General features: G+C 50.8%; 3 protein-coding genes and 1 pseudogene across 14 annotated transcripts in view; 2 read left to right on the top strand and 2 right to left on the bottom strand.

The window, feature by feature from the left end:
- The window catches only part of RNASE13 (ribonuclease A family member 13 (inactive)), a 39,413-nt gene extending 27,890 nt beyond the window's left edge, over positions 1-11,523 (top strand). Inside the window, exons 1-3 of one of the 3 annotated variants that reach the window (XM_082736300.1) lie at positions 3,765-4,560; positions 9,061-9,501; positions 9,817-11,523. In XM_082736300.1, coding sequence (XP_082592426.1) covers positions 9,825-10,286 — 462 coding nt within the window. In that variant the 5' untranslated portion in view covers positions 3,765-4,560; positions 9,061-9,501; positions 9,817-9,824 and the 3' untranslated portion in view covers positions 10,287-11,523. The other 2 variants (XM_082736299.1, XM_082736301.1) reach the window with 2 other exon arrangements.
- On the bottom strand, positions 229-694 carry LOC309866482 (ribonuclease 7-like; annotated as a pseudogene). Its single transcript has one exon. The product of its transcript is annotated as a ribonuclease 7-like (transcript).
- A 624-nt stretch (positions 11,524-12,147) lies between the features above and the next one.
- Positions 12,148-14,086, bottom strand: TPPP2 (tubulin polymerization promoting protein family member 2). Of its 3 annotated transcripts, none has more exons than XM_082736234.1 (4): positions 13,999-14,086; positions 13,551-13,792; positions 13,161-13,314; positions 12,148-12,431 (listed from the first exon to the last, which is right to left on the bottom strand). In XM_082736234.1, exons 2-4 carry the CDS (start codon positions 13,721-13,723, stop codon positions 12,243-12,245), a joined length of 516 nt encoding a protein of 171 aa, XP_082592360.1. In that variant the 5' UTR covers positions 13,724-13,792; positions 13,999-14,086; the 3' UTR covers positions 12,148-12,242. The 3 variants fall into 3 exon arrangements, with proteins under 3 accessions (XP_082592360.1, XP_082592358.1, XP_082592359.1); XM_082736232.1 differs by having other exon boundaries at positions 13,989-14,084; XM_082736233.1 differs by lacking the exon at positions 13,999-14,086 and adding an exon at positions 13,901-13,979.
- Positions 14,087-18,112: 4,026 nt separating this feature from the next.
- NDRG2 (NDRG family member 2) lies at positions 18,113-26,829 on the top strand (the record flags this gene model as incomplete). Of its 7 annotated transcripts, none has more annotated exons than XM_082737747.1 (17): positions 18,113-18,207; positions 19,812-19,874; positions 20,573-20,653; positions 21,026-21,067; positions 21,454-21,559; positions 21,786-21,906; positions 22,091-22,153; positions 23,121-23,181; positions 23,408-23,494; positions 23,639-23,695; positions 23,868-23,971; positions 24,409-24,453; positions 24,742-24,793; positions 25,027-25,074; positions 25,342-25,377; positions 25,535-25,586; positions 25,839-26,829. In XM_082737747.1, the coding sequence occupies 15 exons, from the start codon at positions 20,579-20,581 to the stop codon at positions 26,003-26,005; spliced, it is 1,116 nt and encodes a 371-aa protein (XP_082593873.1). In that variant the 3' UTR covers positions 26,006-26,829. The 7 variants fall into 7 exon arrangements, with proteins under 7 accessions (XP_082593873.1, XP_082593876.1, XP_082593874.1 ...); XM_082737748.1 differs by lacking the exon at positions 18,113-18,207 and adding an exon at positions 18,783-18,872; XM_082737749.1 differs by lacking the exon at positions 18,113-18,207 and adding an exon at positions 19,635-19,709.
- Positions 26,830-27,355: the final 526 nt, after the last annotated feature.

Raw genomic sequence — 27,355 nt, 5'->3', positions numbered from 1 at the left:
CCCATACTCCTAGCTTGCTCAGCCCCTCTCTTGGGGTATAAGCTCCTGGGAAAACAGCCACAGAAAGAAGAGAGGCCATTTCTTCTGGAGCTCAGCCCTCTTAGAAGAGACTGAGCTAGGAAGGGCCCTAAGACATGGGAGGAAGATAACCTGTGGGCATGTGAGGAGTGGCCTAGAGGCCCAGAGAGGGAAGTCAGGTGTAGCATGAGAGGCAGGAAGGCCGAAAAGCTAAAGGGTTTTGTCCAAGTGCACAGGAAGCAGCTTGAATTTCCTAGAGTCCCCTTTCTCAGGAGGGTCACAGGCCGCAATGTAAGAAGCAACCTCTCCTGTCTTTGTATTTGCACCCTGGGTACTTCCTTGAGGTGAGCTCACATGGGCTCAGCGAGACACGGCTTTTGCTCTGGTGGCAGTTTCTTTGACCCTTCTTGCAGGCTACCGTGGGGGTGCGACAGGTGGCGGCCACACTGGGGAAGGTTTGATGCAGGAAGGCGTCGAAGGGTTTGCAATGTTTTGTGTACTTGTTGACCTTGCCCATCGCCGTGTTGCACCCTGGCCTGGGCTGCACGTGCTGAATTTCAAACCGCAGAGCCGAGGTCATGTTGCTGGGCTTGGCCCTGACTGGACCCTTCGGCACCCACAGCTACAGCAGCAAGGGCAGCAGCAGAGGGCAGGACCCTGTTCTGGCGGCTGCCATCTCTCATAGGGAAGCAGTCAGGATGGAGGGCTGGGGTTGCTGGGGCAGACAGCAGGTGGTGAGAAATTAGTCTTCCTGTCTGTGTTCTATCTCATCACCATTACTCTCCCCTAAGTCTCCTTCGTCCCTCCCTCCCTATCTCATCCCTTCTTCCTGCTCTGTTCGCCCTCCTCACCCACTGTGACCTCATCCCCCTCACTCCATATGCCTGTCTTCCCCCATCCTGTCTTTTTTGTCTCCCACTCTTTGTTCTATTGCTTCTTCCTCAAGCCCCATCCCCCTTATGTCCTTCTCCCTTGCTCTGTGTCTCATCCTCTCCATGAAACCACCCCATGTCCCCTGTATCCCCATTCTATGTCTCCATCCCCCACCCCACTCTCCTCTCTCCCCTATGGGTGTCCTTATCCTCTCCTCCTTTGTCTGTCACATCGCTCACCTGCATCAGAACCCGTCCCTTCTCTGTCCTCTCTCCTCACCCAGGTCCCTCCACAGTCTGCACCTCCTCGCTGAGTCTCGCATGGCGGCTCCTGCTCTGGGGCTGAGGATGCCCTTACCTGCCACTGGCCTCAGATCACTTGCCGTTTGACTCCTTAAGAGCTGGCCTGACCTATGTTGCTTCTGTTTGGGGTGGACTGAGGTGAAGTTGGGGATCAGGAAATTAATCAAACATATGTGCCTTTCCACCTAAATGTCCCAAATAAGTGGATACCTATGGAGCTAGTGTACATGCCTGAACAGGTTCAGCAATGAGGAAACGTCACTCCCCACACTCCAAGACTAGATTTGTCCCCTGGCCACATGGTTTCAGTGCCTCTACTAAAGCACCGGACCCAGGTGTCAACCCCAAAATGCATTTCAGGGAGAGCTGCCATTTATCTCCTATATACATCTCTGGTTCATGACTCCGGGAAGAACCAATCCCTGTGGTGGTAAGAATAGCTTTTTCTCTAACCTGAGGTACAGAGGGAATAGCCTCGAATATTGCTTGGTATGATTTCTTGTCATCAGGTCTTCCTGCTTATCTTTTGGAGGAGATGGAGAAGACAGGGAAGCAGACGAATCATCACAGTCACGATGCCCAACACCACCCCAACTCAGCTATTCTGCAGTGATTTACTCCTCTGGTCACTCCTCAGTGACAGGAGTAGCAGGTGGCTGAGCAGGGCCACCTGGCTTTACCTGGCAAAGGCTCCCAACACCTTTCATCCTTCACTCTCTTCCTCCCTACTTCATTGAGATTGGCAAAACTTAAACACTGTCCAAATTTGGAAATGCTGTTGGGGGTGGTGGTTGCTTCATTCTGCCTTAGGTCTTGCTCTTGTGTGCCCTGTTCCTTGCAGTAGTCGTAGGTGTGTGGAGAGCCTGAGTTGGAACTGCTCTGGGGGCTCGAGTGAGCTTGGCATATGGTACATAGAAGACATGAGACACTGAGGATTAGAAGTATCACACTCTGTGGGGGGGAAGATCTAGAAAACTGAGATGAACAGTTCTTTTGTTTTCAGGATTCACCTGTAAGTAATAGGTGATCTCAGAACACCAGGTTTAGGTTCACCTATGCAGTCAGTAAACAAATATTTCTCAAGCACCTATCATGTGCTGATGTGATCAGTGAAAGAAAGAGAAAAAAATCCCTGCCTTTGTGGAGCTTACGTTTCATCGGGAGAAAGATAGTGAAAAGTAAATATACCCTTTGCTTGAAGTGATAACTGCTAAGGACAGAGGTAGGAAAAGAAGGAGGTTTGTAGGCAGTGATTTTTAAATAGGGACATTAAAGGGGGGCCCTTCTGGGACAAAGATGTGAATTTGAGAACATGAACTTGTGGGGAAGAAGGGTCCACATTGAACAGTGCTGAGAGGCCAGATCATGGAGAGCCTCTGAGACCAGCAAAGACTGTGACTTTGACTTCGCACACACTGGGGAGGGTCCCTGAGAGTGGGAGGCCATTCTAAGCAGAGGAGTGAAAGGCTGTTGTGTAGATTGTAACTGGAGCAAAGCCACAGAGATGGTCTTGAGTGGGCGCCTGGGTGGCTCAGTCGGTTACATGTCTGCGTTTGGCTTGGGTCACCATCTCAGGGTCCTGGGATGGAGGCCCATGTCATCATGCTCTCCGCTCAGCAAGGAGAAGCAGGCTCCCTCTGTGATCTCTCTCGTTTTTGCTCTCTCTTAAATAAATACAAAAAATCTTAAAAGTGGTCTGGATTGTAAAGTTTGTGTTCCGGTCCAGAAGTCAGAAGTTTGAGTCGGGAAGAGAAGGTGTTTGTTTTTGAGGCCAGAGGACATCGTTTTATTTATTTTTATTTTTATTTTTTTAAATATTTAAAAAATTTATTTGACAGAGATCACAAGTCGGCAGAGAGGCAGGCAGAGAGAGAGAGAGGAGGAAGCAGGCTCCCTGCTGAGCAGAGAGCCCCATGTGGGGCTTGATCCCAGGACCTGAGATCATGACCTGAGCCAAAGGCAGAGGCAGATGGCGTGCAGAGGATGATTTTTGGAAGAAAAAACGATGTTGGAGGTGGCAAGCACCGCTAGATGGAAACAGAGAACCAGGAGCAAGTTCCCACAGGCCTCTGGCTCCCCGGCTTCTTGGGGAGGCCTTGGCTGTGGGAACAGCATTTGCTGCTTTGTTAAGGAGCCTGAATCTCTGCTGTTTGGACTTCAGGATGGAGAATTATGCCTCTGCTGCTGTAGAGATGCAAATGTTTGGAAATAAAATCCATGGTTTAAAGCAGACTGTGGACAGAATGCGGATTAGCACAGGCCTGTCCTGCCCTGGACAGGAGGCCCGGCTCAGGGGAGGGAGCGGGAGGCCAGGAGCTCATTTGAATTCTGAGCCAGAAATCCTCACTTCTCATTATTCTAGAGTGAGATGTTTCCAAACCACGACTTGCACTGCCCTGTGCTCTTGTGTTTTCCTGTCATTATAATTATCTTAGTTTGCTCTTCAAGCCCATTACCCCGAATTCTCCAGAAGCTGGCTTGAGTGCTGTGTGGAAGTCAAACACTACCCTCCTGTCTCAGGCCAAAGGAGAGAGAGAGTAAAGGTTTAGGTTTGCATACAAAAATTAAAGAGTTGAAACTACCACACCTTTACAACTCGAGCTGAAACCCTTACTTTGCCTCAGTTATTTGGATAAGGCAGGTGATTTTGTTTATTGATTGATTTGCCCCAAGTGGATTTCACGATCCACTTCACTTTGCATTTGGGAGGATAATTTTGCCAATTTTCCTTCACCCCATGTAAGGACTAAGAGGAAATGATGGAGGAAGGGGGGACAAGATTAGGGAGAACAAAAGAGGTCAGGCCTCAGGCCAAGGACTGATCAGAGAGTCTGGCAGAGGGGAAAAGAGAAAAATTAGAAAGGGGTGAGCAAGAAGACAAAATGGGGGGAGAGGAGGGGAGGGAAGAAAGGCCCTCTCACAAGCAGCCTCTATCCAGGGAGATGAGGTAGCTACGCTCGCCTCCTCGTTCTATGGCCATAGTCATAGTTCTTGGCCCAATCCCTGCCAGGCTACTCCCATGCCCATGCATGGAAGCGTGCATGCCTGTGCGTGTGCGTGTGTGAGTTTAAAGTCACTGGGGTGGGTGTTGTGAAAATCCCAGCAGCGCCAGGTGGACCTCTGCCTGTCTTCCCCACAGGACAACAGCTGCTGCTTCCTCTGGCCTGCACTGAGAGGGGTGAGGGGAGCTGGCTGAGAGGAGGGCCGGACCTGGACTGGCGCCCACCCTTCAGAGGCCAGCCTCTCTTGCTTCCGGAGTTCCACACAGCCTCTGGATACCGATGGAAAGCCCATGAGAGTTTCCCTCCAAGCAGGAGCAGATCCAAATTCTGTTATCCTAATTTTGTTGCTCCTAGGATAAATAAAGGTAATGGGCTCATTTCTGCAGACAGAGAAAGTGAAACAAACAGCAAGTTGGGGTCAGATGTGAGACTTGCTCTGGGTCTTTGAATTCTCATGACCTTTCCTGGAACAGCTGCGGGTCTGGAGGAGACGGCAGTGACAGAAGGTTGGAATCCTTGGCTCCCAGACCAACGCCTTTAGACAAGCCAGGATGTAGAAGAGGGGGACCTACTCTGGGGTTGAAAGGCCTCATTAGGTCACTCTATCTCAGAAGCCACTGTCAGTTCCCCCTTTATCTACAGAATAAATTTCAGATTCCTTAGCCTGATATTTAAGGTCTGCCACAATTTGGCAAACCCATCTTTTGAACTTTGTTTCTGACTTTTCTTCCACCGAGGCGCCTCAATTCTAGCCAAGCTGGTTTTCTCTATTTTCTTAAGCATACCTTTCATAATCCTTTTCATCTCTACTCAACTCTTAACCATACCTTGAGATCCATCCCAAGGTCCCAGGATGACCTGCCCCTCACACAGAAAATTTGCTCCAATCCTCCCAATTCAGAGGGATTTCTTCACCTCTAAATTCCTATAGTTCTGTCTTCAAGATGTATAATTTTCTGTCTTGAATCATCGGTTATTTCTTCATATGTATTTATCATTTTCCTTCAACTTAGACTATCTAATCTTCAGAAGACAGGGATCATCTATATTACACTTCTTTCCCACTTTCCCCAGGGATAGCTTAGTGCCTTGCATATAAATGACCCTTAACTGATTCAACTTTTGGGTTAGAAGGCATTCATTGTGCCCCCGAATGATCCCAGTCCCAGGTGGGACCACCAGCAACCTCAGCACTGGTTAGTAAATGGAAGATCTGACAGTGCAGCTCCTGGACTTCAACCCTGGGCTTGAGGTGAAGTCATGACAAGAAGGCTGAGCTGCATGAAGCAATCCTTTGGGTTCAAGGACAGCCCAGGAACTGCCCATGACACACTATGCTGGTTGGATCAATTTCGGTTGGACAGGGCAAAAAATGACTTTGCTGAGATTGTGGTAAGCCCACTCCAGGAAAAATCTTGGGGTTCCCCTCAATCACAGGGAATCACTCCTGCACTTGAACGTTAACTATTTGTTCTGGAAATGCTTATCACTGGGGAGGGAAGGAGGGAGAGAATGTGTAGAGGTCTACAGGCAGAGGGTCACCCTTACAAGAAAACAACTCAAAAACTCTCATTTCAGTGGTGAACATTCAGTGCTCTTCTCACTGGTAGAAAAACCATCACTACGAAAAGTAAAATCTAACAAAAATATTTCTAAGTTCTGGAGATTTGCCAACCCTTTTCAATAGATAAGGCATAAGTAATTCTGCCCTTGTTAGGAGATCTGATTCACTCATTAGATCAGGGTTTCTTTTCTTTCCGTTTTTTCGAAGTGTATTTATTTATTTATTTTTTTAGTAGTCTCTGCACCCAACGTGGATCTTGAACTCAAGACCCTGAGATCAAGAGTCGCATGCTCTTCTGACTGAGCCAGCCAGGTGCCCCAGACCAGGGTTTCTCAACCTCAGCACTGTTTACATTTGGTCTAGATAATTCTTTGTTGCCGGAGCTGCCTTGAGCAATATTGGATGTTTAATGGCATCCCCAGCCTCTACCCACTAGATGCCAGTGGTCCCTCCCTGTTGTGACCACCCCAACATGACCAAATTGTCCACCCTTGCCCCCTTTGAGAACATATGACCTTAAGCAAACTACTCTCTCAAACTTAGCTTCTTCATCTCTAGAGTAATTCTTGTGTATGTAAAGCCCAGTGTAATGAGGCAACAAATTCCACAAATCTCAGGCTTCAGGAACAGATGAAACCATGACAAGGATGTTAGCATGAAAGCAGCAATGCTATGGATCAATGCTATGGATCAATCAAAATCCTATCAAAGATAGGATTTTATTTTATTTATTTATTTTTAAAGATTTTACTTATTTGTTTGACAGATCACAGGTAGGCAGAGAGGCAGGCAGAGAGAAAGGAAGGGAAGCAGGCTCCCTGCTGAACAGAGAGCCCAATGCTGGGCTCGATCCTAGGACCCTGGGATCATGACGCAAGCCGAAGGCAGAGGCTTTAACCCACTGAGCCACCCAGGCGCCCCAAAGATAGGATTTTAAAGGCCAGGCCACCAGAGTTGCAGTCTAGAACCTGAAGGCCCATGGCACACTGAGCACCTCTCCTTGTCCTGTGCTCAGGCCTTTCTAACATATGCTTATATGTGCATCTTTCTTGCTGAATTATACATGTAATCTGGACTGGAGCTGTTTTATTTACCTTTATACTGCCCCCAGCATTTGTCATAGTGCTTTTCAGATGGTATTTAACAACTTTAAAATATTAATTAAAAAATTTTTTTAAGGTAATCGACACAGGGCATGGCTAGTAATAGAAAGCTTCATGAAGATGAATTTTAAGTCATGTGTCTGAGGAGGCAGAGCTGGGATGAGGAAGGTCACTCGGATCATCTGGGAAATAAAAGAGGCTTTGCCAATATTGAGTCGGGGGAAAAAACTAGTTGGTGTAGAACCCAGAAGATCATATCTAGTTATACATTGTTTATATACCGTGTGATAGTTGAAACTCATGTTCATCCTGACCATCTCACTTTCTTCTTGCAGCCTCATGAGGTAAGGAAAGTATTCATCCCATTTCATAGATGAGGAAGCAAAAATTCAGTAAGTTATCTGATATCAAGTCCTGAACTCTTTCCTCTATGAAGGGCTGTTTCATTTCTGTAACTGTGTGTCCAGGTGGTAGGCGGGTAGCGAATGCAGGAAGAGGATGACCAGGAGCCTTTCATGAAAAGCCCCTTCCTCTTTTCAGGGAAGCTGCAGCCTTGAGAAAATAGGGAAGAGGAGGCATGCTCTGAGGTGGGAACAATAGTAGACTTCCTCAAAACCAACACTTGAGTCAGCCAGGCTCAGGCAGCTCCTTGCAAGTCTCCCACTTGGCCTTGTTGGCCTATAGACCCAGCCTGAAGGATACAGATGAGCAACCGGGCTGTGTGTGGGCTTCACATTCACTTGTTTGGCTGTGTACACCTCCCAGAGGGTGGTCTTCCAAGCAGAGGCTTTTTAAACAGGATTTCCAGGCTGAGTCTTCACATGAACTACCTCAGTGGAGGTGATGGGGGTAAGAGTGGTAGGAGGTAAGGAACAGCATCCTGGGTAAAGGAGGTGGCATAAGCCAGGATGAGGGGGTCGAGGGGGCACAAATGGGGAAACAGTCATGGATGGCGATGTAGTTGGAGACATGGTAGGGGTCGGGTCATGGGGAGTCTTCTGTCCTGTGAGGTGTAGAGCCTTACTGGAGTTGGAGCGCATGTGATGTGGAGAGGGGGGAGCCTGTGCAGGGAAGACACAGGGATGGAAGGGACAGTTTCAAGAACAGTCTTAGATGTTAGAGCTGCATGACTAATGGACTCATGCTCATATTAAGGACTCACCAGGTGGCAGGCACTGGGCTAAAATCTCTTGATATATATCATAATGAATTCTAATACTGCTATGATGTATAAAATATTACCCGCATTACTAGATGAAGAAACTGCAACTTACAGTGTTTTTTTGTTTTTTTTTTTTTTAAAGCAAACTTACATTGGTGATACACAGACTGTAAGTAGCAGAGCCAGGGTTCAGCCAGGATTTCTGGTCTGTTTCACTCAAAAGCCTTACTCTTGGCCACCTTGCAGCCACTGCCTCCCCACAGGTGGAGTAAGGGAGGGGGAAGGATCTAGGATCACAGATTTCTTGCATAGGTAACTGAGGAAATGGGAGACAGACAACATGGGAAGAGAAGCAAATTGTGGGGGGAATGGTTTCAGTGTTGGACTCCAGTTAATGCTGTCAGGAAGAGCAACATCAGTATCCCCAGTGCCTCTAGTACTCTGCACCACCCCTAGACTACACATTGGCCTTGGAACACTTGGGGATCTTTGTTCGAAATCTGAGCTCCATTCTCCAGGACAAGGATGAAACCCACCACCAGACAACACCCTACAGGGAGGCAAGGCGGAGAGACCTGTGGAAGTCAAGGGCTATGGCTGGCAGGCTCTTTAGTTCTCAAGCAGCAGCAAGTGTTGACAAAGAGAGTTAGGACAAACTCCAGTAAGAATTTGATCCTCTGGGCTCAGGGGGCCCACACTTCCTCACGTTGAGGCTGTGCTGTCTAATCCCACCTGATAAGTTGGAAGCTTCAGGGTCAACATGCATAGGTTTCTGGGAGTGCTTGGACCCTGATAGGGCCTGAGGTTGTAGGTAAGAGAGTTGGCTAATACTGTGATTGAGACCAGTGTGGAGGTGATGATGGGGACTGCAGGGGTCCACAATGAGGTCTCTAATTCTCAAGCCAGCACTCTAGTGGGCGGCCCTTGTGTGCATGAGTGGGATGAGTGGCAGACCCTCTGTTCTCTGAGGGTCAGGAATAAGCAGCACTTTGTTCCTCAGAAACATGACAGTGCTTTCCTTTTCACCTTTCCACAGGAGCATGGCCTACAGACCAAAGAAAACATCAAAGAAAATCCAAGAACTTCGAGCCTTCTGGCAAGGAGCTGGAACTAAGTGTTCTGATGACAGCAGAAAGGAGGAAACCAGACAGCAATGTCTCTCTCCTCCCACCCATCCAACCCCCTCAGCACAGAGGCTCCTCAAACTCAGGGGCACTCCCTTCTCCCAGACTGGTCTTTGTCCAGAGAGCTCTTTAGTTCCTTCTCACCTTTGGGCTGCCTTTGGTCTCAGGCAAGAAGAATTACTGCTCCTGCCCTGCTGGTCTTCCAGCTCCTGTCCTTTCTCCAGAGCAGTCAGAGAATAGTAGTTCAGCCTGTTCCTTCTGTCCACTTTGCATTTTTTACCAGAAAGTTTGACCAGAGCCAGAGATAATCTGGAAGAGTTGCTCATCCAAGGACTGGTTGGACTTCTTATTCTGTAAGTGTTACAGTTCACAGACTGGGTGAAGCTGAGGCCCCGGGGTGGACCAAAGGAGTTGGGGGAGTGGGTGAAGGTGACCGGTCAGCTGGGTGAACTTGGGTAAGTGTCTCCTCTCTCTAGGACCTGGTTTGGATGATCTCTGAAGTAGATCCCAGCTGTTAGGTTATAGGGGAAGGCACATGGGGAAAGATGGGGAAATGCTGGAGGCTCTGGGAAGGGGCAGACAGCCACTCTAGTATATGTGCTGCCGAAGCGAGCACGCAGACAGCCACTCTAGACCCACCTCTGCTTCTAACCACTTCACTCTACCAGCAGGAGGAATGGCACCATCTGTGGCTTGGCTTGTGTTTCTCCAGTTTGTTCTAGGACCAGCTCTGGTTGAAGGCATCAAGGTGCAGATCGCCATCAGAAACTTCCGCCGATTACACATTGACTATCCCCGGGTTAGCTACCCAAAGGGCTTCCACGGCTATTGTAATGGTCTCATGGCCTATGTGCGGGGCAGAAAGTGGAGTTGGTATTGCCCCCAAATTCATTACATGGTGCATGCCCCCTGGAGAGAAATCAATAGGTTCTGCAAGTACAGTGACAGCTTCTGTGAGAATTACAATGAATACTGCACACTCACAGAGGACGCCATTCCCGTCACGATCTGCTCTCTGGTCTCTAGACAACCGCCCACGAGCTGCCACTATAATGAAACCCTAACCAACCAAAGGCTTTACCTGCTCTGTTCTGGGAAGAATGATGCTGAACCGATAGGCATCATTGGCCTCTACTAGGAAAGGAAGGTTTTCATTCTGAACCACCCCCTACCGCCACCACACGCAAGCCTGACCCTACTCCCGAACTTCTGATCCCTGGTATAAGGCTTCCTTCCTGACTTCACAGACAGGCAGGATCCCTCCCAAGAGACAAAGAAGGTAGGACAAATGTCTTGAGCTTCAGTCACCATGCAAAGTTATACAGCCTTGTAGCCTCTTTCCAACTTGTTTACCTCCTTTCTTCCCTCACCATCCTCCCTCTCCCACAGACAGTCTCACCCACCCAAGAAGCTGACTGTGTCCAGTTGGCAGTGACTATCCATCCACTGGGCCAGATCCTGAATCCTGGATGGAGGCCCAGAGCCTCAGCTCACACCATGGCAACAGGCACCCAGCTCCATGTCTCAACTCCCCATCCCCACCAGCCTTCTCTTCTTAGCTTTCCCCATCTCCCTTGGGACTCTCCACTCACTCACCTACACAGTAGGTACCTCTAGCTTCAGGGACCTCCCGAGACCCTTAGCCTCATTCTAGCCTCTCTTCTCCAGAAACCCTCTCAGTTCCCAGTCTGTTCCTCTCTGTGAAATCATTGATCTTCTCTCATCACCTGTTCTTTCCTTTCTCCTCTACCACAGAGCCCAGGGTAGTCTCTCCCTGACATTCCCAACCTCCTGTAGTCACCCTGTCTTCCTTTCTCTGACCCTTTTTCCTTCCACCCTTCTCACTGTGACTCACTGGAGTTTCAATTTACCTTCTCTGACCTGTTCTCCCCAAAGATTACTGCATCCCTTTCCTTCCAAAAGCTTCTCCTGATACCTCTCCCCACCAAATCCAAGATCTGCCGCTGACAGGACAGAGCTGAGGTGAGCCTGGCTGTAGTCATGGAAGGTTTTAAAACCACATCTGAGTAATGTAAGACATAACCGTTGGGTGAAGCTGGGGTAAAGGAGGAGTGCCTGGGTGGCTCAGTCGTTAAGCATCTGCCTTCCACTCAAGACATGATCCCAGGATCCTGGGATCAAGCTCTGTGTTGGGTTCCCTGCTCTGTGGGAAGCCTGCTTCTCCCTCTCCCACTCCCCCTGCTTGTGTGTTCCCTCACTTGCTGGGTCAGTCTCTGTCAAATAAATAAATAAAATCTTAAAAAAAAAAAAAAGGAAACTGGGATGAAGGGTATGTGGGACCTCTCTGTACTATTTTTGCATCTTTCTGTGACTCTATAATCATTTCAAAATAAAAATATAAAAACACATCCAAATCAGTTCTGATTTCATTCCTTTTTCCTCAGCACACCAGAACTCCTACTCTTGGAGTCCTGGAGGTCACCCACTTCTGGTTGTCTTCCTGGGTTACCCTTAGCAGTGAGTGGGATCTTCTGTTCCACTGTGATGGAGGTTGGGTAAAACTCAGTTCTGGGCTGGTTGTTAAAAATAGATTCTCTCATCCCCCTAGCTCAAACACACTTGTAAAAGTAGTCAACCTGGTAAGTTCTTGGCCCATTTTAGCTAGTTTCTATTTCTCCAACAAAATCTGGACTACAACAAATGAGAAAGGTAGAGGGACAGGGAAGAGTCTGGCTGGTGGTGTCAAATCAGGAACTGCTGATTTGGAGATAAGGACAGGGGATACCAGTGACGTATGAAAGCAAAGGCACACATATTTTTTGCCGCCACATCTGGTTTGTCTTTTACCTCCAAATATATTCCTCACCTCTGATCTTAGAAGCAGTTGTTGAAGGGAATGCTAACTTCTGGCTGGGAGGCATTAGGCTAAGTGGAGAAAGGGGTGCAGAACTGGAAACCCTGACTTCTTGGGCTTTCTCTTCTCTCTGCATTGATAGGCCCATCTATCTGTCATCCTGATGGAAGACAAAACTCATTGACTGCTGCACACACGGATATTTATTGTTCCCTAGGGTCCTTGGTGTTTAAGATGCTGGGTTGAGGACAGATTGACCCTAGTTGTTGAGGCTACTTCTTATTTGCTGGTCTTCTTGTCATAGGTGCCAGCACCCTTGTAGCCACTCACATAGCCTGAGTTGTTAGTTGTCTCTTCCCGTCCTGCGATGCCTTTGCCCTTGCCACTCTCGTCAAAGCGCTCCTTGTGGGTGCCCGTGTATTTGCTGGTGTCCGTCAGCCGGCTCACCCCACCTACTGTTGTTGCTTTCTGCAAGCCAGAGGAGAACGGGTCTGATCCCTCTCTTTCCCTTTGATGTCACACCCCTTCTCTGAAGACGTTCTCTGATTCTGCTAGTACTCATCACTGTTCTACCTTTGGGATAGGGCTGCTTTCTCTAGGGCCCAGATGCAGCCAGGGGTGAGAACTGTGACAAGAGCCATCCACTCAGGAGAGTGGAGGAGTTCGGTGTATGGGAACCCATGTGGGTTTGTGTGGATTTTTCTATTTTCAAGGGAGTTATTGTGACCAGGCTGCAGCCAGAGGACATCAACCCCAGATCCAATATGCAAGGTTCCTCCTATTGGGAGGGCCCTATTTGAAACCCAGAGTAGAGGGAACTTAAAATAGAGAGGGGACAAATAGGGAACAGATGGTGGGTGAGAGGCAGGAGGTCAGAGGTTACAGGTTGGGATCAAGTAGCAAGTCCTCTGCACTAAGCATTCCCCCAAAGCTGTCTGGACACTTGGGAATGAGTCTAAATTTTACTATTAAAATAGATGTGGACCCTATCTGGGCCACAAGTTCCTCATCTCTAAACTAGTAGATGATCTCTAAAGTCTGTTCCAATACCAGTAGGGCACCAGAGGCTTCCTGCCTTGTCTCCCTACAGTATTACTAATGGTAGAGGTGAGGGACATTGGAAGGTGGGTTGGGAGGCAGGAGTAGCAGGGATCTAAGGAATAGGGTCAAGGGTCAGGGATGAAGCATGTCACTCACAGTAACACCAGTGGTAGCTGGATCCTTGCCTTCCATGAGTTTAAAAATGCTCTCCAGAGCTTCATCTGGTTTCTTGTCCTTGAATCGTTTCTGGCCCAATTCCTTCATTGCCTCCTGGAACTGTTGAAATGTGATGGTTCGGGCATTCTTGGCCCTGGTCAGTCAGACAGAAACCCAGAACCTCTGGAACATGAAGTCATCATTTTCCAAGGTTCAACCCTCCCCTTATTCAAATTGGCCTCTTGACACTGAATGTCCTGAGGACAGGGCCAAGGACTTAGTAGGTGCTCAGTAGACCGATTACGCATGTTTTATCCCATGGACCCTTCCATGTCCCACTGCCTTGTTGGTTCTACTCACCACCCCTACTTCCCATCTCTGGCCCCTTACTTGACTTTGCTGAATACGATGTCCACATCAGTGGAGGTGACTGTCTTGCCATCCATGATGCCACAGTCTTTGCATAGTTTAGAGAAGTTTTTGTTGTTTATTTCAGTGCCATTGCTCGATGATTCTCCGAAGACAGCAAACCGCTGGAATGTTCTCCCTGCTTCTGATGCCATGATCAACTGGAGGTGGGGGAGGAGAGTAGGGGGGGAGACTTGGGGGTGAAGGAGGAGGGAATGAGAGGACTGAGGAGTAATAAGGATGAGGGTTAAGATAAAATCAGGATCAGTGATAGGAACAAAGTCCCTCTTCCCTGTCCCTCTCTTTCCCCATCCCCCTCACTCATATCCCACCTACTGTTCCAGCACTAGGGGTACTAGTGTGGCTCCTACGTCCTGAATAATCACCACTACCACCCACTTCCCTACCACTTTTTTGCACCGAAGAGTACCCGGATGGTGTCTGACCCTTCCCAGCCTTTATTTATGTGTGTGCAGGTATGTGGGAGCTGGCTGACTGAAGAGACTGTGTGGCAATGGGGAAACAGACAGGGGAGGGGAGGGAAGTTTCTATGACCTCAGCAGTGTTTATGTGACATCATCCCCAGAGACAACCCTAGTCTTGGTAGAGGGGTCTTTTCATTTCCCCACTTTGCTTGTTACATTGAGCAAGCTGCCAACCTTCTGATCTCTCCAGCTGATCAAGCTCTTCCTAATCATTCCAGCCCAGCCTGACCCAGTCTTCTGGGTCCTGGTCAAGTTGGTTTATACTCTGCCCCAAAGAGCTGAGAGGAGCCCAGGGAAGGGGTAATGAAAACAGGTTGGCATAAGTCCAACAGTGCCCTCCTTTTTAGTCTCAAGCCCAAGATAGTGACCGACATGGAGAATCCCAGTGGCTTTGGCAGACCGACCTCAATAAGAACTTTAAATGGCTTCCAGTGTTGGGCCTGACATAGAAAGAGCACAGGCCTTGGAGTATGACAGATCTGGGTGGGTCAAGGTGAGGGTGAGTGAGGGTGAGTCTCAGACTTTGAAAATCTTCCAGATAAGTTTCTGTGCTGGTCAGGGATTTCTCTTCAACCTGTTCTCTGGCTAGAAGCCATATAGATGGATGAACTTTAGGAATTCTAAAACAGAGCAACTGGGTTGGTGACTTACCTCCCCTTCCCTTCTATTTAGTCACCAATTTCCGTGAATGTCACTTCCTTGTCTAACAAATCCTCTCTTTCCATTCCTATGGCTCCCACATTTAGTCAAGTTCTTGTTATCTCCTATCTGGTTGATTTCCCTGGCTTCTAAAGGAACTCTCTCCTAGGGGCACCTGGGTGGCTGAGTCAGTTGAGTTGATTAACTCTTGATATCAGGTCAGGTCCTGATCTCAGAGTTGTGGGATTAAGCCTGCCTGTGGTTGTGCCCCTCACACTGTGGGGAGTCTGCTGAAGATTCTCTCTCCCTCTGCTCCTCTCCGCCCCTAAAATAAATAAATCTTTCAAAGAAAGAATGAACGAAAGAGAATCTCTCTCCTAAATGGAATGCCCCCCATAATTCATCTTTATCACTCACCCATCAGAATAATTTTCACAAAACAATTTTTTATCCATTAATCCTGCTCAAGAACACTCTAAGGATCTCCAGTGCCAAGACTCTGTGCCTGTCATTCAAGGACTCTCATGCTAGGGTCACACTTTTACCAAACAACACCCATCTCTCATCAGTGTTATTCATCTGGGACCACATGGCTTGACAGGCTACCTCAGTGGCAAGAGCATGGCCTTGGAGTGGAATAAATCTGGGTGGGGATTTGAGTTCTGGTTTTGTCATTTATAGCACTAGTTGGCTGACCTTGGGCAAGTGACTAAAGCTTCTGTTAGAGAAATATCTGAGCCTCATTGAGTTCCTCACCCGTACTGTGAAGACAATAATAGTACTGTAGGATAATATATAGGAAGTATCTTGCACATCGTAGTTAATATTCAATTCTTCAAAGTAACTTGTGTATTTCTGCCCTCAAATTTTCCCTCATGCTTTCTTTCTTCCTGAATACAATGTTCCTCTCTCCCACTCAGATATACTGTGGTTGTATTCCTCATGGAGTGGTACACCATGGGAACAAAACCCTTTCCTCCTCTGAATTGTACCAAGATAATGGTTCCTAGCCTGTAGGCTGTAGTCTCCTGGGGAAAGGATTTCTGAATTATTGCAAGGGCCCCTCAAATCTATATGTACACAGAACACTGATCATCAACTGAAAAAATAATATGCCTTGACACATAGATATTACTATATACATAGGTGTTATCATGATCAGAATTCTATACAAACTGGGGTGTCTAGCTGGTTTGGTTAGTAGAGTATGTGACTCTTGATCTTGGGGTTTAAGTTCGAGCCTCACTTTAGATGTAGAGATGACTTAAAAATAAAAATCTTTAGAAAAAAGAATTCTCTACAAACTACAAAAAAATTTTCTACAAACTCATTTAAAAGTATTGCTGAATTCATGGTTTGTCTCCATCAGAGGATACTAAAACCGTCAAGTGGGAATGAAAATCTCTGATCTCCCACTTGAGAAGGGTAAGAAATAATTGCCATAGGATTTATTGCCTAAACAATTAATCTTGTAAAAGCATCATTTTTCTTTTTTCTTTTTTTTTTTTTTTTAAGATTTTATTTATTTATTTGTCAGAGAGAGAGGGAGGGAGAGCGAGCAAGCACAGGCAGACAGAATGGCAGGCAGAGGCAGAGGGAGAAGCAGGCTCCCTGCCAAGCAAGGAGCCCGATGCAGGACTCGATCCCAGGACGCTGGGACCATGACCGGAGCCGAAGGCAGCCGCCCAACCAACTGAGCCACCCAGGCGTCCCAAAGCATCATTTTTCTTAACATTTCCCATATTTATTACTTCTCCCACCTACTCCACCATAAACTTCTAGAGAGGTCATGTATGACTACTTGTCACAATTCTCAGAATTACACGCATACACTGGCTTGCGCACAGTAGATACTTAAAACTGTTGCTTCACTGAAGGTATAGTTTGAAGCTGCTTCTGGCCCAAGGGCAGGAAGTGAGAGAGAGATTACCCTGGTTGGGCCACTTAGAGCTGAGCTGTCCTGGGACCTGCCCTGGTGGAGAAGAACCCTACCTTAGGGCTTCTGCCTCATTTTTGCCTCTGGGAGTCTGAGACCCCTAGGCGGCTGAAGCAAACAGATCCCAGTGGAAATTTCCCACCTCCTACCCGCCACACGCCCCTGCGTAGGCCCCTTATCAGGTTCCCCCTGAGTCATCCTGACCCAGAGACGAATTTAGATGCTGGAACCTCCAGGTCCTTCCCTCCCCCACTCCAAGTAAGACTACTTTAGACACATCTGAGATTGTGGCAGGGAAGGCAGAGGATCTTGCTCTGGGCATTCTTTCTTCGCCAGCTCCAGGAGGGCTGTTGAGATCTCTCTCCTGTCCTACACAGCTTTATCTACGATCCCAATGCCAGCAAGCTTTTCCTTGTCCAGGAGAGTGTTAATCTGGCGTCCAGAGGGGAGCGGGGACTAGGCAAGCTGCCAGGGTGCCCAGCTTCTAGGCCAGTTTCTGAGGGAAACAGTTATGAAGAGAGTGGGGGAAGGGAACAGAGGAAAACTTCTGTGCTCCAAACTGGGAGAAGGTATGGGGGTCCTTTAGATGTGAGGTTGTTGAAAGCCCGGTTTGATCCTGACCAGTTCTCCTACTTTGGGTCACCTCCTCCCTCCTGGCCCCTCCTTCTTTCTAATAGACCCTGCCAAGTGGGGATGAAAGGGGCATTGATGTTCCTTGGAGGGGAGGGGGGTGTGGGTGGGGAGGGTGGTGGTGGTGGTGGGGTGGTTCCCAGGCAGGAGGGGGAGGGCAATTTGGGGGTCTTGAGGGGGCAGTCTGTGCTGGTGTTGCGGTTGGCAGCTCCAATTCCATTCGCCATTGTTCCCAACTGGCCAGCCGCCCAGCCCCCGAAATGGTAACCAGGCCGAAGGAAGATGGAGTGGGGACCCTGGCAGGGAGGGGGCGCTGGAAGGGTGCAGGTGGGGAGAAATTCAATCTGGTTTCCTCGTGCTTAAGACAACTTCGGAACCCCACGCAATCCCCCCCCCCCACCCCCCGTCCCCAACTATTCCATTCCAAGTGGCCTTCCTCTAGGGCCACAGGGAGGGTGTATCTACTGTTGGGGGAGGACAGGGTGAGTGAGGAGGCTAGGACGGCAAACCCACCCCAGGCCCTGGAGGGACACGCAGCAGTCCCCGAGAAACCACTGCCTGGGCCCTGAGATTCAGCCGGGCCGAGCTGGTCTCACCCTCCTTCTCTGGGCCGGACTAGGAGGGGTTAGCGCCGAAGCCACAGGGTCTCTTGGGTTCCAGCCCGGGACACAGCGTCCTCCCCAAGCCCCCACTCCACCCCCGCAGAGTTAACTCCGCCCCCTGCGCCTGTTTACCCTAGAGTCAGAGCCCCTGGGGGTCCCTGGCCCCTCCTCCGCCCCCCCTTGGGGCCTTGACCCGGGAGTCCCCGTTGGCCATCCTCTCCCCCCCTCCTGCGCTCTCCCTCTATTTATAGCGGCCCCCCGCATTCCCCGCCCCCCCTCCCCGCCTTGTTTTCCAACTTCTCAGGGAGCAGCGGAGAGCAGGCGTCTGGACGCAGCAGAGAGAGGAGGTACCAACACCCTGGGCACCCCGAAGTTGAAACTCCTGCACCCCCGACGGCCCTCCACCCCTGCCCCGCTCTTTTGGTGCTGGCACACCTGCCCCTCCCAGGCGGCGAGACCCTCGCCTCCTCAGCGGCTATCCCCGCCCACCTCCTCCTTCCTTAACCTAGCTTGTGTTTACCCGCAAGCCGAGTCGGAATCATGGGGTGCCAGCACCCTGGGTTTGCCTCCCTACTACCCGTCCCCACTACTGAGTCTGGGGGCGAAGGAAAGAACCACAGTGCGATAGGCAGATCCAGGTCACGGGTGGGGGCGGTGTTGAGGGCCGGCATGGGGATCCCCTGCAGGACTCAGGGATCCCCGCACACCCCACTACCGCCCGGTTGCGGGGGGATGTGGTGGGGAGCGCGAGCTGAGCGTGGAGGCACCCAGAGCAGTTTCCTTCCTTGGATTACCCCTCGGGCCCCCAGCGCAGCCCCTCCCTGAGTGGCAGACAGCCTGGGGCGGGGTAAAAGGGGGGGCGTGTTTACTGGGGGTCTGGGGCGGATCTGCAGGGAGCTGTCGGCCCGTGGGCGGGCTGGGGCGGGCCGGGGGCGGGTCTGTGGGGAGTCCAAGCCGGGCGGGCAGGAGAGTCAAAGGCAAGTGAAGGTGGAAGCGGCCGCGGCGGCAGCAGGTAGGGGGAGGGGCGGGCGAGGGGCCGCTGGGCCTGGATGGCGCCAGCCGGGCCGGTGGGCGGTTGGATCCCAATCCCTCCGAGCTGACCGCTGGCGGGCACAGGCCCACAAGGAGGGGGCGCTGGGCTGCGGCGCACAAAGGCGGAGGCTCCGCGAGCGGCAGGGCGTGTTTGGGGCGTGCGCGAGGTTGTGTCCAGGGTCCAGGGTGCTCCTCGCCGGCCGCGCGGGGGTGTTGGTCCCCACGCGGACGGACAGCGTTGGGACTTGTAGGGAGAGGTCCCCGGTGCTGGGCCCGGTCGATCTCGCCCGTCCTACTCATCCCTTCCCAGCTGGCGCTCGGCCCTTGCGGGTCGTCGGGGAGGCTGGGAGGAGATTGTGGAGCCGCCCTCCCTCCCCTTCTCCGCTCGCGGGACCCACACCGAGACCGGGAGGAGGAGAGACGCGAAGGAACGGGGCTTTTTAAATGCTGTTTTAAAATGTTTAACTGGGAAACAGTCGTGCTCAGCTATCCTCATCTCACTCGAGAGCTGTCAAAAATCTTGAGGATCCCCTAGTCAGTCCCCACTTCTAGTTTGCAAATAGGAAATTGAAGCCAAGGGAAGTAACTGATTGGGCCAAGGTCACACCCTTAGCAGCAAAGCCCGGACTAGAATCCAGAGGTTCCGACACAAGCCACGCTCTTTCCTCCACATCAGCACTTCCTTCTCTCCTCCCCCAGCCTGGACTGATGATACCTGCTCTCCATGTTGCCCCGCAGGCCCCTCCAGCCAGTATTGATTCTAGCTGAAGCCTAGAGAAGATGTGTTCATTGGACTCAGGCGTACAGATTAGGGAGGGTTAGTGACCCACGTAGTCTAGATCTTGGCCGAGGCTTTCTGTCTCTAAAAGACCCAGCGTCTGTCTCCCATGTCATTCACCTCATTGCCTTGTTTTCTCAGACCCTGGAGCCAGGAGGAGAACCCTGACCCCTAACCCCACTGCATCGAGCCAATAGGAGCCCAGTAAGTGACCCCACCCCCAGGCTGCAGGCTCCTAACTGTCATCTGCACAGGTGTTCTGCTCCTCACCACCCCACTAATGTTGAATGTATGCTAAGACAGTCTTAGGAGGAAGGGAAGGAAGCATTGGGTCAGTTGGACATGGTGCCCCTTGTTCTTTTTGTTTCCCTCTCCCCTTCTTGGTCATGATACTTGGGTCATTTTTAGCCCCTTTCCCTCTGAGCTGCTGACCTTGAGGCTTAGTTGAAGGTCACAGTTAATTATGAACTTTCACTGTTCTGTCCGTCGGTATCTTTGGAGTACCCAGTCACTGAGCCACCAGTTTCATCCCTCCCTAACTCTGGGAGTGTGGGGTGGCCCCTGAATACAGCCTGGAAATCCAGAGTTGGACTCCTGCCCCACCCTAGTATTTCCATCCAGGCCAGGGGAGGGGGTTTCTGGGGTGTAGGTGTTGAGGGCCAGCTGTGGATGGCCAGTTGGAAGAGAAGTGGTATCCTGAGACCTCTGCCACCAGCCCTCCTTCCCAGCTGCCTGGATGTGGAGTTTGGGGGGCAGGAAAGGCTGTGTGTGTGTCCTGAGGTGGTCAGCTCTGGGGCCTTCTGTACCCCGCATTGCCCTGGGTGGAGAGAGGAAGCCAGGTGCTTGAGATGGACGGGTGTGGAGGCCACCTCCTCAGTCGTGGTGTTTCCTCGTCCTGCCAGGCCACCATGGCGGAGCTGCAGGAGGTGCAGATCACTGAGGAGAAGCCGCTGTTGCCGGGGCAGACGCCTGAGATGGCCAAGGTTATTAGAGACCCCTGACTTGAAGGCCCAAATTCCAGACCTGCAGGCATCCCCATCACCTCCTGCCTTCCCAAACCCATAATCTCATTCTAACCCACAGCCCTGTTTTCTCCACCTGTAGCCATGTCTCTCCCCCACAGACCACAAGGGGAGTCCAGGCCTTTGTCCTGTCACTACACTAACCTTCATCCTCTCCATGTCTCTTTTTGTCATCTCTTTTGTCTTTTGTCTCTGTTGGTCTCTTTGCGAACCTTTCTTCTGTGTTTGTCTCTCCATCTGTGACTCTACATGGCTACATGGCTGTGTGTCTCTGTGTCTGTTTGTGTGTGTGTGTGTGTGTGTGTGTGTGTGTATGTATGTGTGTCTCTCCAGGAGGCTGAGTTAGCTGCCCGAATCCTCCTGGACCAGGGACAGGTAACAGCTTGGGGCAGTCCCAGGGTGGTAGGAGGGGTTCTCCTTTTTCCCAGCAAGGAGAGGGCTGCTACCAGGCTCTTTCTCCTCTCTCTGCTCCCTTTCCTTCCCTTTCAATCCTTGCCCCTCCCCACCTCTCCTTCTCAGAATTCCTTGGTGCTCTCCCATCCTTTATGATTCTTTTCCATCCTCAGAATCATTTTCTGCTGTTTTATTTGCCTGCACCAAATTCTTGCTGACCCTATTTCTAATTCTTTGTTTCTGTCTTCTCTCTTTGCCCCTCCCCATCCCAACTCCCCGACTTTTATGGGACTTTTGTGGGCACCCTTCTCCTGCCTCTTTTTCCTCTCAGCCTAACTTCTCCCTGATGGTGACCTGTTTTTCTGCAGACTCACTCCGTGGAGACCCCTTATGGCTCTGTCACTTTTACTGTCTATGGGACCCCCAAACCCAAACGCCCAGCGATACTCACCTACCATGATGTGGGACTCAACTGTAAGGACCTGAGCTTCCCCTCCCGCTCCTTTCTGGGACGAGGCTGGTGGGAAGGGTAAAACCCCAAGGGAGGGGAAGGTCAGCATTGGCAGGAAGGGAGCCATGTGGTATATCAAGGGGCGAGTTCTGTCCTGGCCTGACTATGGCATAAAAAAGGGTGGGTTCTGACTTGGGGATGCTTTTCCCTGGCTGATTCTACTGTCGGGGTGGTGGGGATTCTGTTTAGATAAATCTTGCTTCCAGCCGCTGTTTCAATTCGGGGATATGCAGGAAATCATTCAGAACTTCGTGCGGGTTCACGTGGATGCCCCTGGAATGGAAGAGGGGGCTCCTGTGTTCCCTTTGGGGTGAGACTTAGCTCCCTCCCTCCTCACGATGCTTGGAGGCACAGGGCAGGGGTGAGGAAGAGTGGACCAGGGGAGGAGGAATGGGGGGACAGTGGAGACTCCGGGAAAGGGTGAGTGGGGCACCCTGAGATGTAGGCACTGGGGGCAGCTTGGTAGTTTTCCTTAACGTTCTTTTCTTCCCCAGATATCAGTACCCATCTCTGGACCAGCTTGCAGACATGATCCCTTGTATCCTGCAGTACTTAAAGTGAGAGGCCTGGGAACCCCTCAAAACCAGAGTTTTCTGCCCAGCACAAGGGGGCCCTTAGAAGTCCTATGTCCACCAGGGTTCCTGGGCAGGTTGTAGTCTCTGGCCTAGATAGATCCTTCCTCCTCTGTGCCTCCACCTGACTGTTGAGAAGAGGAGGGATAGGTTTGGAAATGGACTTGAGTCAGCAATGTGGTCCTGACGGAGAGAAGCAGGAAGAGGAAGCGGCTCTGCGTGGCTCTGCCTCAGGCTGAGGAGGGGCTTCTCAGATCTGGAAGGTAGAGAGGAAGAGGAGGGGTGACAGAAGCCCAAGAAGCCAGATAGACTTGTCTCTTTTCCTCCCACTTCCCCTCCTCCAGACACACACCTGGTGCCTGGAAGCCCTGGGTGTGAGGGAGAGTGGGAGAAGGAAGGGAGAGCCTGGTGAGCCTCTGGAGAGCCGTGGTGGTACGCACGCGGCGTGCTGGCGACTCCCCGGGCTCTGGCCCCTGGCTCAGCTTTTCCTGGGCACCCGAGCTCTGGGCAGCTCGGGTTCACCTTTTGCTTTCTTTCCCCCATTCTCCCTATTGTTCACCAAAGTTATGTCTTTTTCCCCCCCATCTTGCTTCAAGTTCCCTTTTCCTGGTCCCTCACGAGGAACCAGGAACTAAACCAGAACAAGTTGAACTAGCTCCTGAGAATTAAAAATGGACACAGAGCTCTGTAGGAGAAGTGTCTGGTTGGCTGGTGGATGGGTGTTACTCTTCAAGATACTAGCTTTCCAAGAGACAGCTGAAGTAGATTTCAGGGACCTTCGCTGGCTACCAGTGTCAGTGGTTAGCTCCTTGGCACCTTCCTTTTTTCACACCCCTCCAGGGAAGGTTGCGTTCTGTCCTTTGCGCATGTGGCCTTGGGAGGGAGGTGACGAGTTTGAAGGGCCAAACTTTAGGACACCAGGGCTGGTGAGAGATACGTTTCTCTTTCACAGTTTCTCCACAATAATTGGAGTTGGTGTTGGAGCTGGAGCCTATATCCTGTCACGATACGCTGTAAGAAATTAAAACCAAACCAAACCAAACCAGACAAGGGAAAGGCAGGTGTAAGGCCCATGGAAGACTGAGTAGAATCTTGTTTGCTAGTGTGTGTTTGCGGGGAGGACTTGGGTATAAGGGTGGGGAACAGGGCCCATGGGAGCCTAAAACTGGCTGGAGCTCAGTGGGAAGGGAATAAGGCCCTGCCCAGTCTCTGATTTCCCTTCTTTCTGCTACTTCTCAGCTTACCCACCCAGATACGGTCGAGGGTCTTGTCCTCATCAACATTGATCCCAATGCCAAGGGTTGGATGGACTGGGCAGCCCACAAGGTTTGGAGGGGCCTGTGTGTTGAGGTCCAGGGTGGGAGGGCCCTCTTGGGAAGGGGAGCGGAGCAGGAAAGACGTGTGACTTTTTAGCCTGGGTCCCTTCTCCTCCTAGTATTCTGAGCTTGCTCACCTGCCCTTTCCTCATAGCTAACAGGTCTTACCTCTTCCATTCCGGAGATGATCCTTGGACATCTTTTCAGCCAGGTAAGTGGTTGTGGAAGGTGGAAGAAGTGGAGGGGACTGACAGGGGCTTGAATGCTTGGAGCAACTTCTTTAGATGGGATAGGATCTGGAGAAGAAAGAAGGCTTGCTTCTTCTCGTCCCGTAACTGGTGACATCTCTTCTCAACCCTCTTTCTCCCTTTTCTTTCCTTCAGGAGGAGCTCTCTGGAAATTCTGAGTTAGTACAAAAGTACAGAAATATCATTACACATGCACCCAACCTGGAGAACATTGAACTTTACTGGAACAGCTACAACAAGTGAGTGTGTGGTGTGTGTGTGTGTGCACGGGGGAGCAAGGTGGAAGCAGCAGCCGTGGGTCACAGGTGGGAGGAGGACAGGGAGATTGGGGAATCACAGAGAGGAGCAATCACAGGGAGGGCAGGGTCTGGTGCACAACTGGGGCAGCTGTGGGCCAGACCCCATGGGATGAATTGTAAGGAGCTGTCCCCCTTTTTCTTGTTTACTTCCCTTGGGTTTTTGGGTTCCCAGAAGAGAGATGATTCCTCTGCCTTCACTGCCCTCTAGCCAGGGACTTGGGTTCCAAGTGGCCGCCGGGATTTGAGGCCTGCGGCCACTTTCCCCTTTGGTTCCCACTTTCAGTTATTAATAGTTGACTATAATTTTTGGAAGGAAGACAGCTTCCTCAGTGAAGGAACTGCCTAAAATTTCTGCTCTTCTTTGAACCCCTTTCTAGTCGCCGAGACCTGAACCTTGAGCGTGGAGGTGCTGTCACCTTCAAGTAAGACTTTAAGAGTAAAGCTTTGTCTCTCTCCCTGGATATTCCCTAGATGCTTACATTCTTTAGAAGAAGGAGAGTGTTTTAACAGGGAATTTTCTCGTCACCTCCCACCCTATCCTAGGAAGCAAATTCCACCTTCTAGTCTTACCCTTTTGGGTTGTCTTGGAAGGGTTAGTGGGGTTCAGAAGACTGTTTCCTCTTTGGAGCCGAACAATTTCCAGCTGCTCTTGTGGGAGGCAGGGGAGGGAATCGTGGAGGCTTACTTTCTCCCCGACACTATGCCTCTAGGTGCCCTGTGATGCTGGTGGTAGGAGATCAAGCACCCCATGAAGATGCAGTGGTCAGTAGAGAATTTTGGGGTGGGCAAGGGAGGGTTGGAGTCCTTGGCCGGTGGTCAGAGGGGTATCTTGCCAAGAGGCTCTGTTTGGAACTGGGAGAGCGACTGTGGGGCCCAAGAACGAAATGGGTATGGGGCTGATGGGGAAGGAACTGTGATCTGGGTCCCTGGGTCCCTTGGATGGGAGAGGCCGCAGGGCGAATAATGCTATTCATTCAGCTTCCTGCTTACACTAGGTGGAGTGTAACTCAAAGCTGGACCCCACCCAGACCTCTTTTCTCAAGGTCAGTGACCCTACTCCAGGTGCTACCTGACTCCTGGCCCCGCCTGACTTCTGACCCCCTGTCTGGAAACATAGATCCTTTCTAGGTTCAGCTTCTAGGCCTTCAAGGTTCCGCACAGGAGCAGGCAGGGTGGATAAAGACCACAAACCCTCGGGGCCTGGAGTGGGGAAGCTAGGGAAGAGAGATCCTTTCCTACCTCTTGGCATGGCTGCTTGTATTTATGTGTGTATCACTTCTTCTGTATGGCTGTCTCCATCTCCTGACCAGATGGCCGACTCTGGAGGTCAGCCCCAGCTGACCCAGGTGAGTACCACTGACCTCTATGAGACGGGATGTTAGCGGCACTGAACTATACTCTTTGCCACTCACCCCACCCCCAACCCGCCATGGTCTTGGGCTCCATCTTGGCTTCGAACCTCATCTCACTGTCTGTCCCCCTCTGCTCATCTTATTTCCACAGCCAGGCAAGCTGACCGAGGCCTTTAAGTACTTCCTGCAAGGCATGGGCTACAGTGAGTATGGGGGTCAGAGGCTATCGTGAGAGCAAGAGATTGCTCCACAGGAAGAGGGATGGGCACTGAGTGGGAGGAACCATTTCAGGCTAGTTCTGAACCTTACCACCGTCTGCCAAATCATGGACCCCTTCCTCCCCCACCCGCATCCCCATTTGTCACTCTCATCCCCACCCAAGTACCCCTCTCGGAGTTGCCAGCCTCTCTTTCCCACCTCCTTTCTGCCTGCCACTTATGCTTCTGTCTCCACAGTGGCCTCATCCTGCATGACTCGCCTGTCACGATCACGCACAGCCTCCCTGACCAGTGCGGCGTCCATTGATGGCAACCGGTCCCGTTCTCGCACCCTCTCCCAGAGCAGCGAGTCTGGGACTCTCCCTTCAGGGCCCCCGGGGCATACCATGGAGGTCTCCTGTTGAATGACCTTTGTTGCCCTGGTGTACGACCCAGACCTCACCTCCCCCAGCACTAACCTGGGAGGTGCATAGGGCACTGGGCCAGAGTAAGGAAAGATGGGCAGATCATGTGGAAAGATGATCTTGATCTTTGATTGCTACCCTAACCTTGACCTCTAACCTGTGATTCCCCTCAGATCCTGGGAGAGATGTCCTAATATCTCTTAGGGACCCAGACCCCGAAATTATCCCTTTCCCTCATTTTGATGTTAAGGTGGAGAGGGCATGTGTTCCCTCTCCCTAATCTAGGTGTCCATAGATAAGGGATAAGAGGTGGTTGTAGTTGCCCCATGGTGCCTCCATCAGACTCTCCCTACTTATCCCATTGCAAGAGTAGGGGACTTGAGGCAGGGACTCCATTCACCAAAGCTGATACGGCTTTTCATTAACACTTCAGATCTCTGAAGAGTATGGGCCTAAATGAATGTGTGTCAGAGGAGGCTTACTGGTGGGTTAGTGGTCCTCAGGATGAGATAGAAACATCTGGTGTGTGAAATGGAAGTTGGAATGGGAAGTGGTGGGCAATGAACAAGTATGAGGGAAGGATTGGAGCTGGGGCAATAGGAAGGGGCCTGGGGCCATTGGCTGCACTAACTTTGGTAGCTGTCTAGACAGTGTGTGTCTAGAGTGGGAGGGGGAGGGAGCTAAGCTGGGGCAGGGCTGCTTGGGGCTTGGCATAGGGGTGGGAAGGGCTATCTTGGGGATCGGCTCACACTGTGTTATGTGTGGAAGGGTGCCCTCCTGTGTCCCACGACTTCTGCTGTAACAATAAACTGTAGAGGAACTGAGTGCCATTCTTTGTCTGAGTATGCCTGCATCATGCCCCTTCTCTCCAACCTACCGCCCAACTCACATTCTCTTCTCAGATAGGGCCTGGCTCCCTGTCCCTATGTGACTACAGAGTCAAGGGCCCCTAGTTCAATAGGATGGTATTGCCCTTGACATTGATAGTATTTCCAAGTTTTGGGAAGACAGGAGCTTCTTAGGTCTTACGAGACTTCCTTATTGGTTATAGATCCTTGAGAAATGCCATAGGATGTCAGAGATGTCACTGACATCATGATCTTAAGAAGGAAGTATGGAATGCTGACTGAAGTGTCCAAGGACATCTTGTGATCACCTTCCTGCAGGATCCTCCCTAGGGGGCACCTAGATTCCATTTTAGATGGTTCAGTGCAATGAGTAGGCCAGGCCTCACCCAGTTACTAGAGAGGTTGGTTTGCTCATAGTTGGTCCCAGTCTGAATACTCCTTCAGGAGAGTAATAGGACAAAGAAGGATTTTCTCTAAGGAGTTCTCCTCCTTCATGAATCCA

This window comes from Mustela nivalis, assembly GCF_964662115.1.
Source record: "Mustela nivalis genome assembly, chromosome: 6".
Classification (NCBI taxonomy): Eukaryota; Metazoa; Chordata; class Mammalia; order Carnivora; family Mustelidae; genus Mustela; species Mustela nivalis.
Note: the sequence above shows the minus strand (reverse complement) of the source record. Positions and strands in the feature narration are given on the sequence as shown.

Excerpts from the sequence above, each read along its gene's own strand:
- TPPP2 (XM_082736234.1), bottom strand. The coding sequence starts at position 13,723 with ATGGCATCAGAAGCAGGGAGAACATTCCAGCGGTTTGCTGTCTTCGGA. Across the intron at positions 13,315-13,550 it reads ATCGTATTCAGCAAAGTCAA|GGCCAAGAATGCCCGAACCA; the intron begins GTAAGGGGCCAG and ends CTGACTGACCAG. Across the intron at positions 12,432-13,160 it reads CAGCTACCACTGGTGTTACT|AAAGCAACAACAGTAGGTGG; the intron begins GTGAGTGACATG and ends TCTGGCTTGCAG.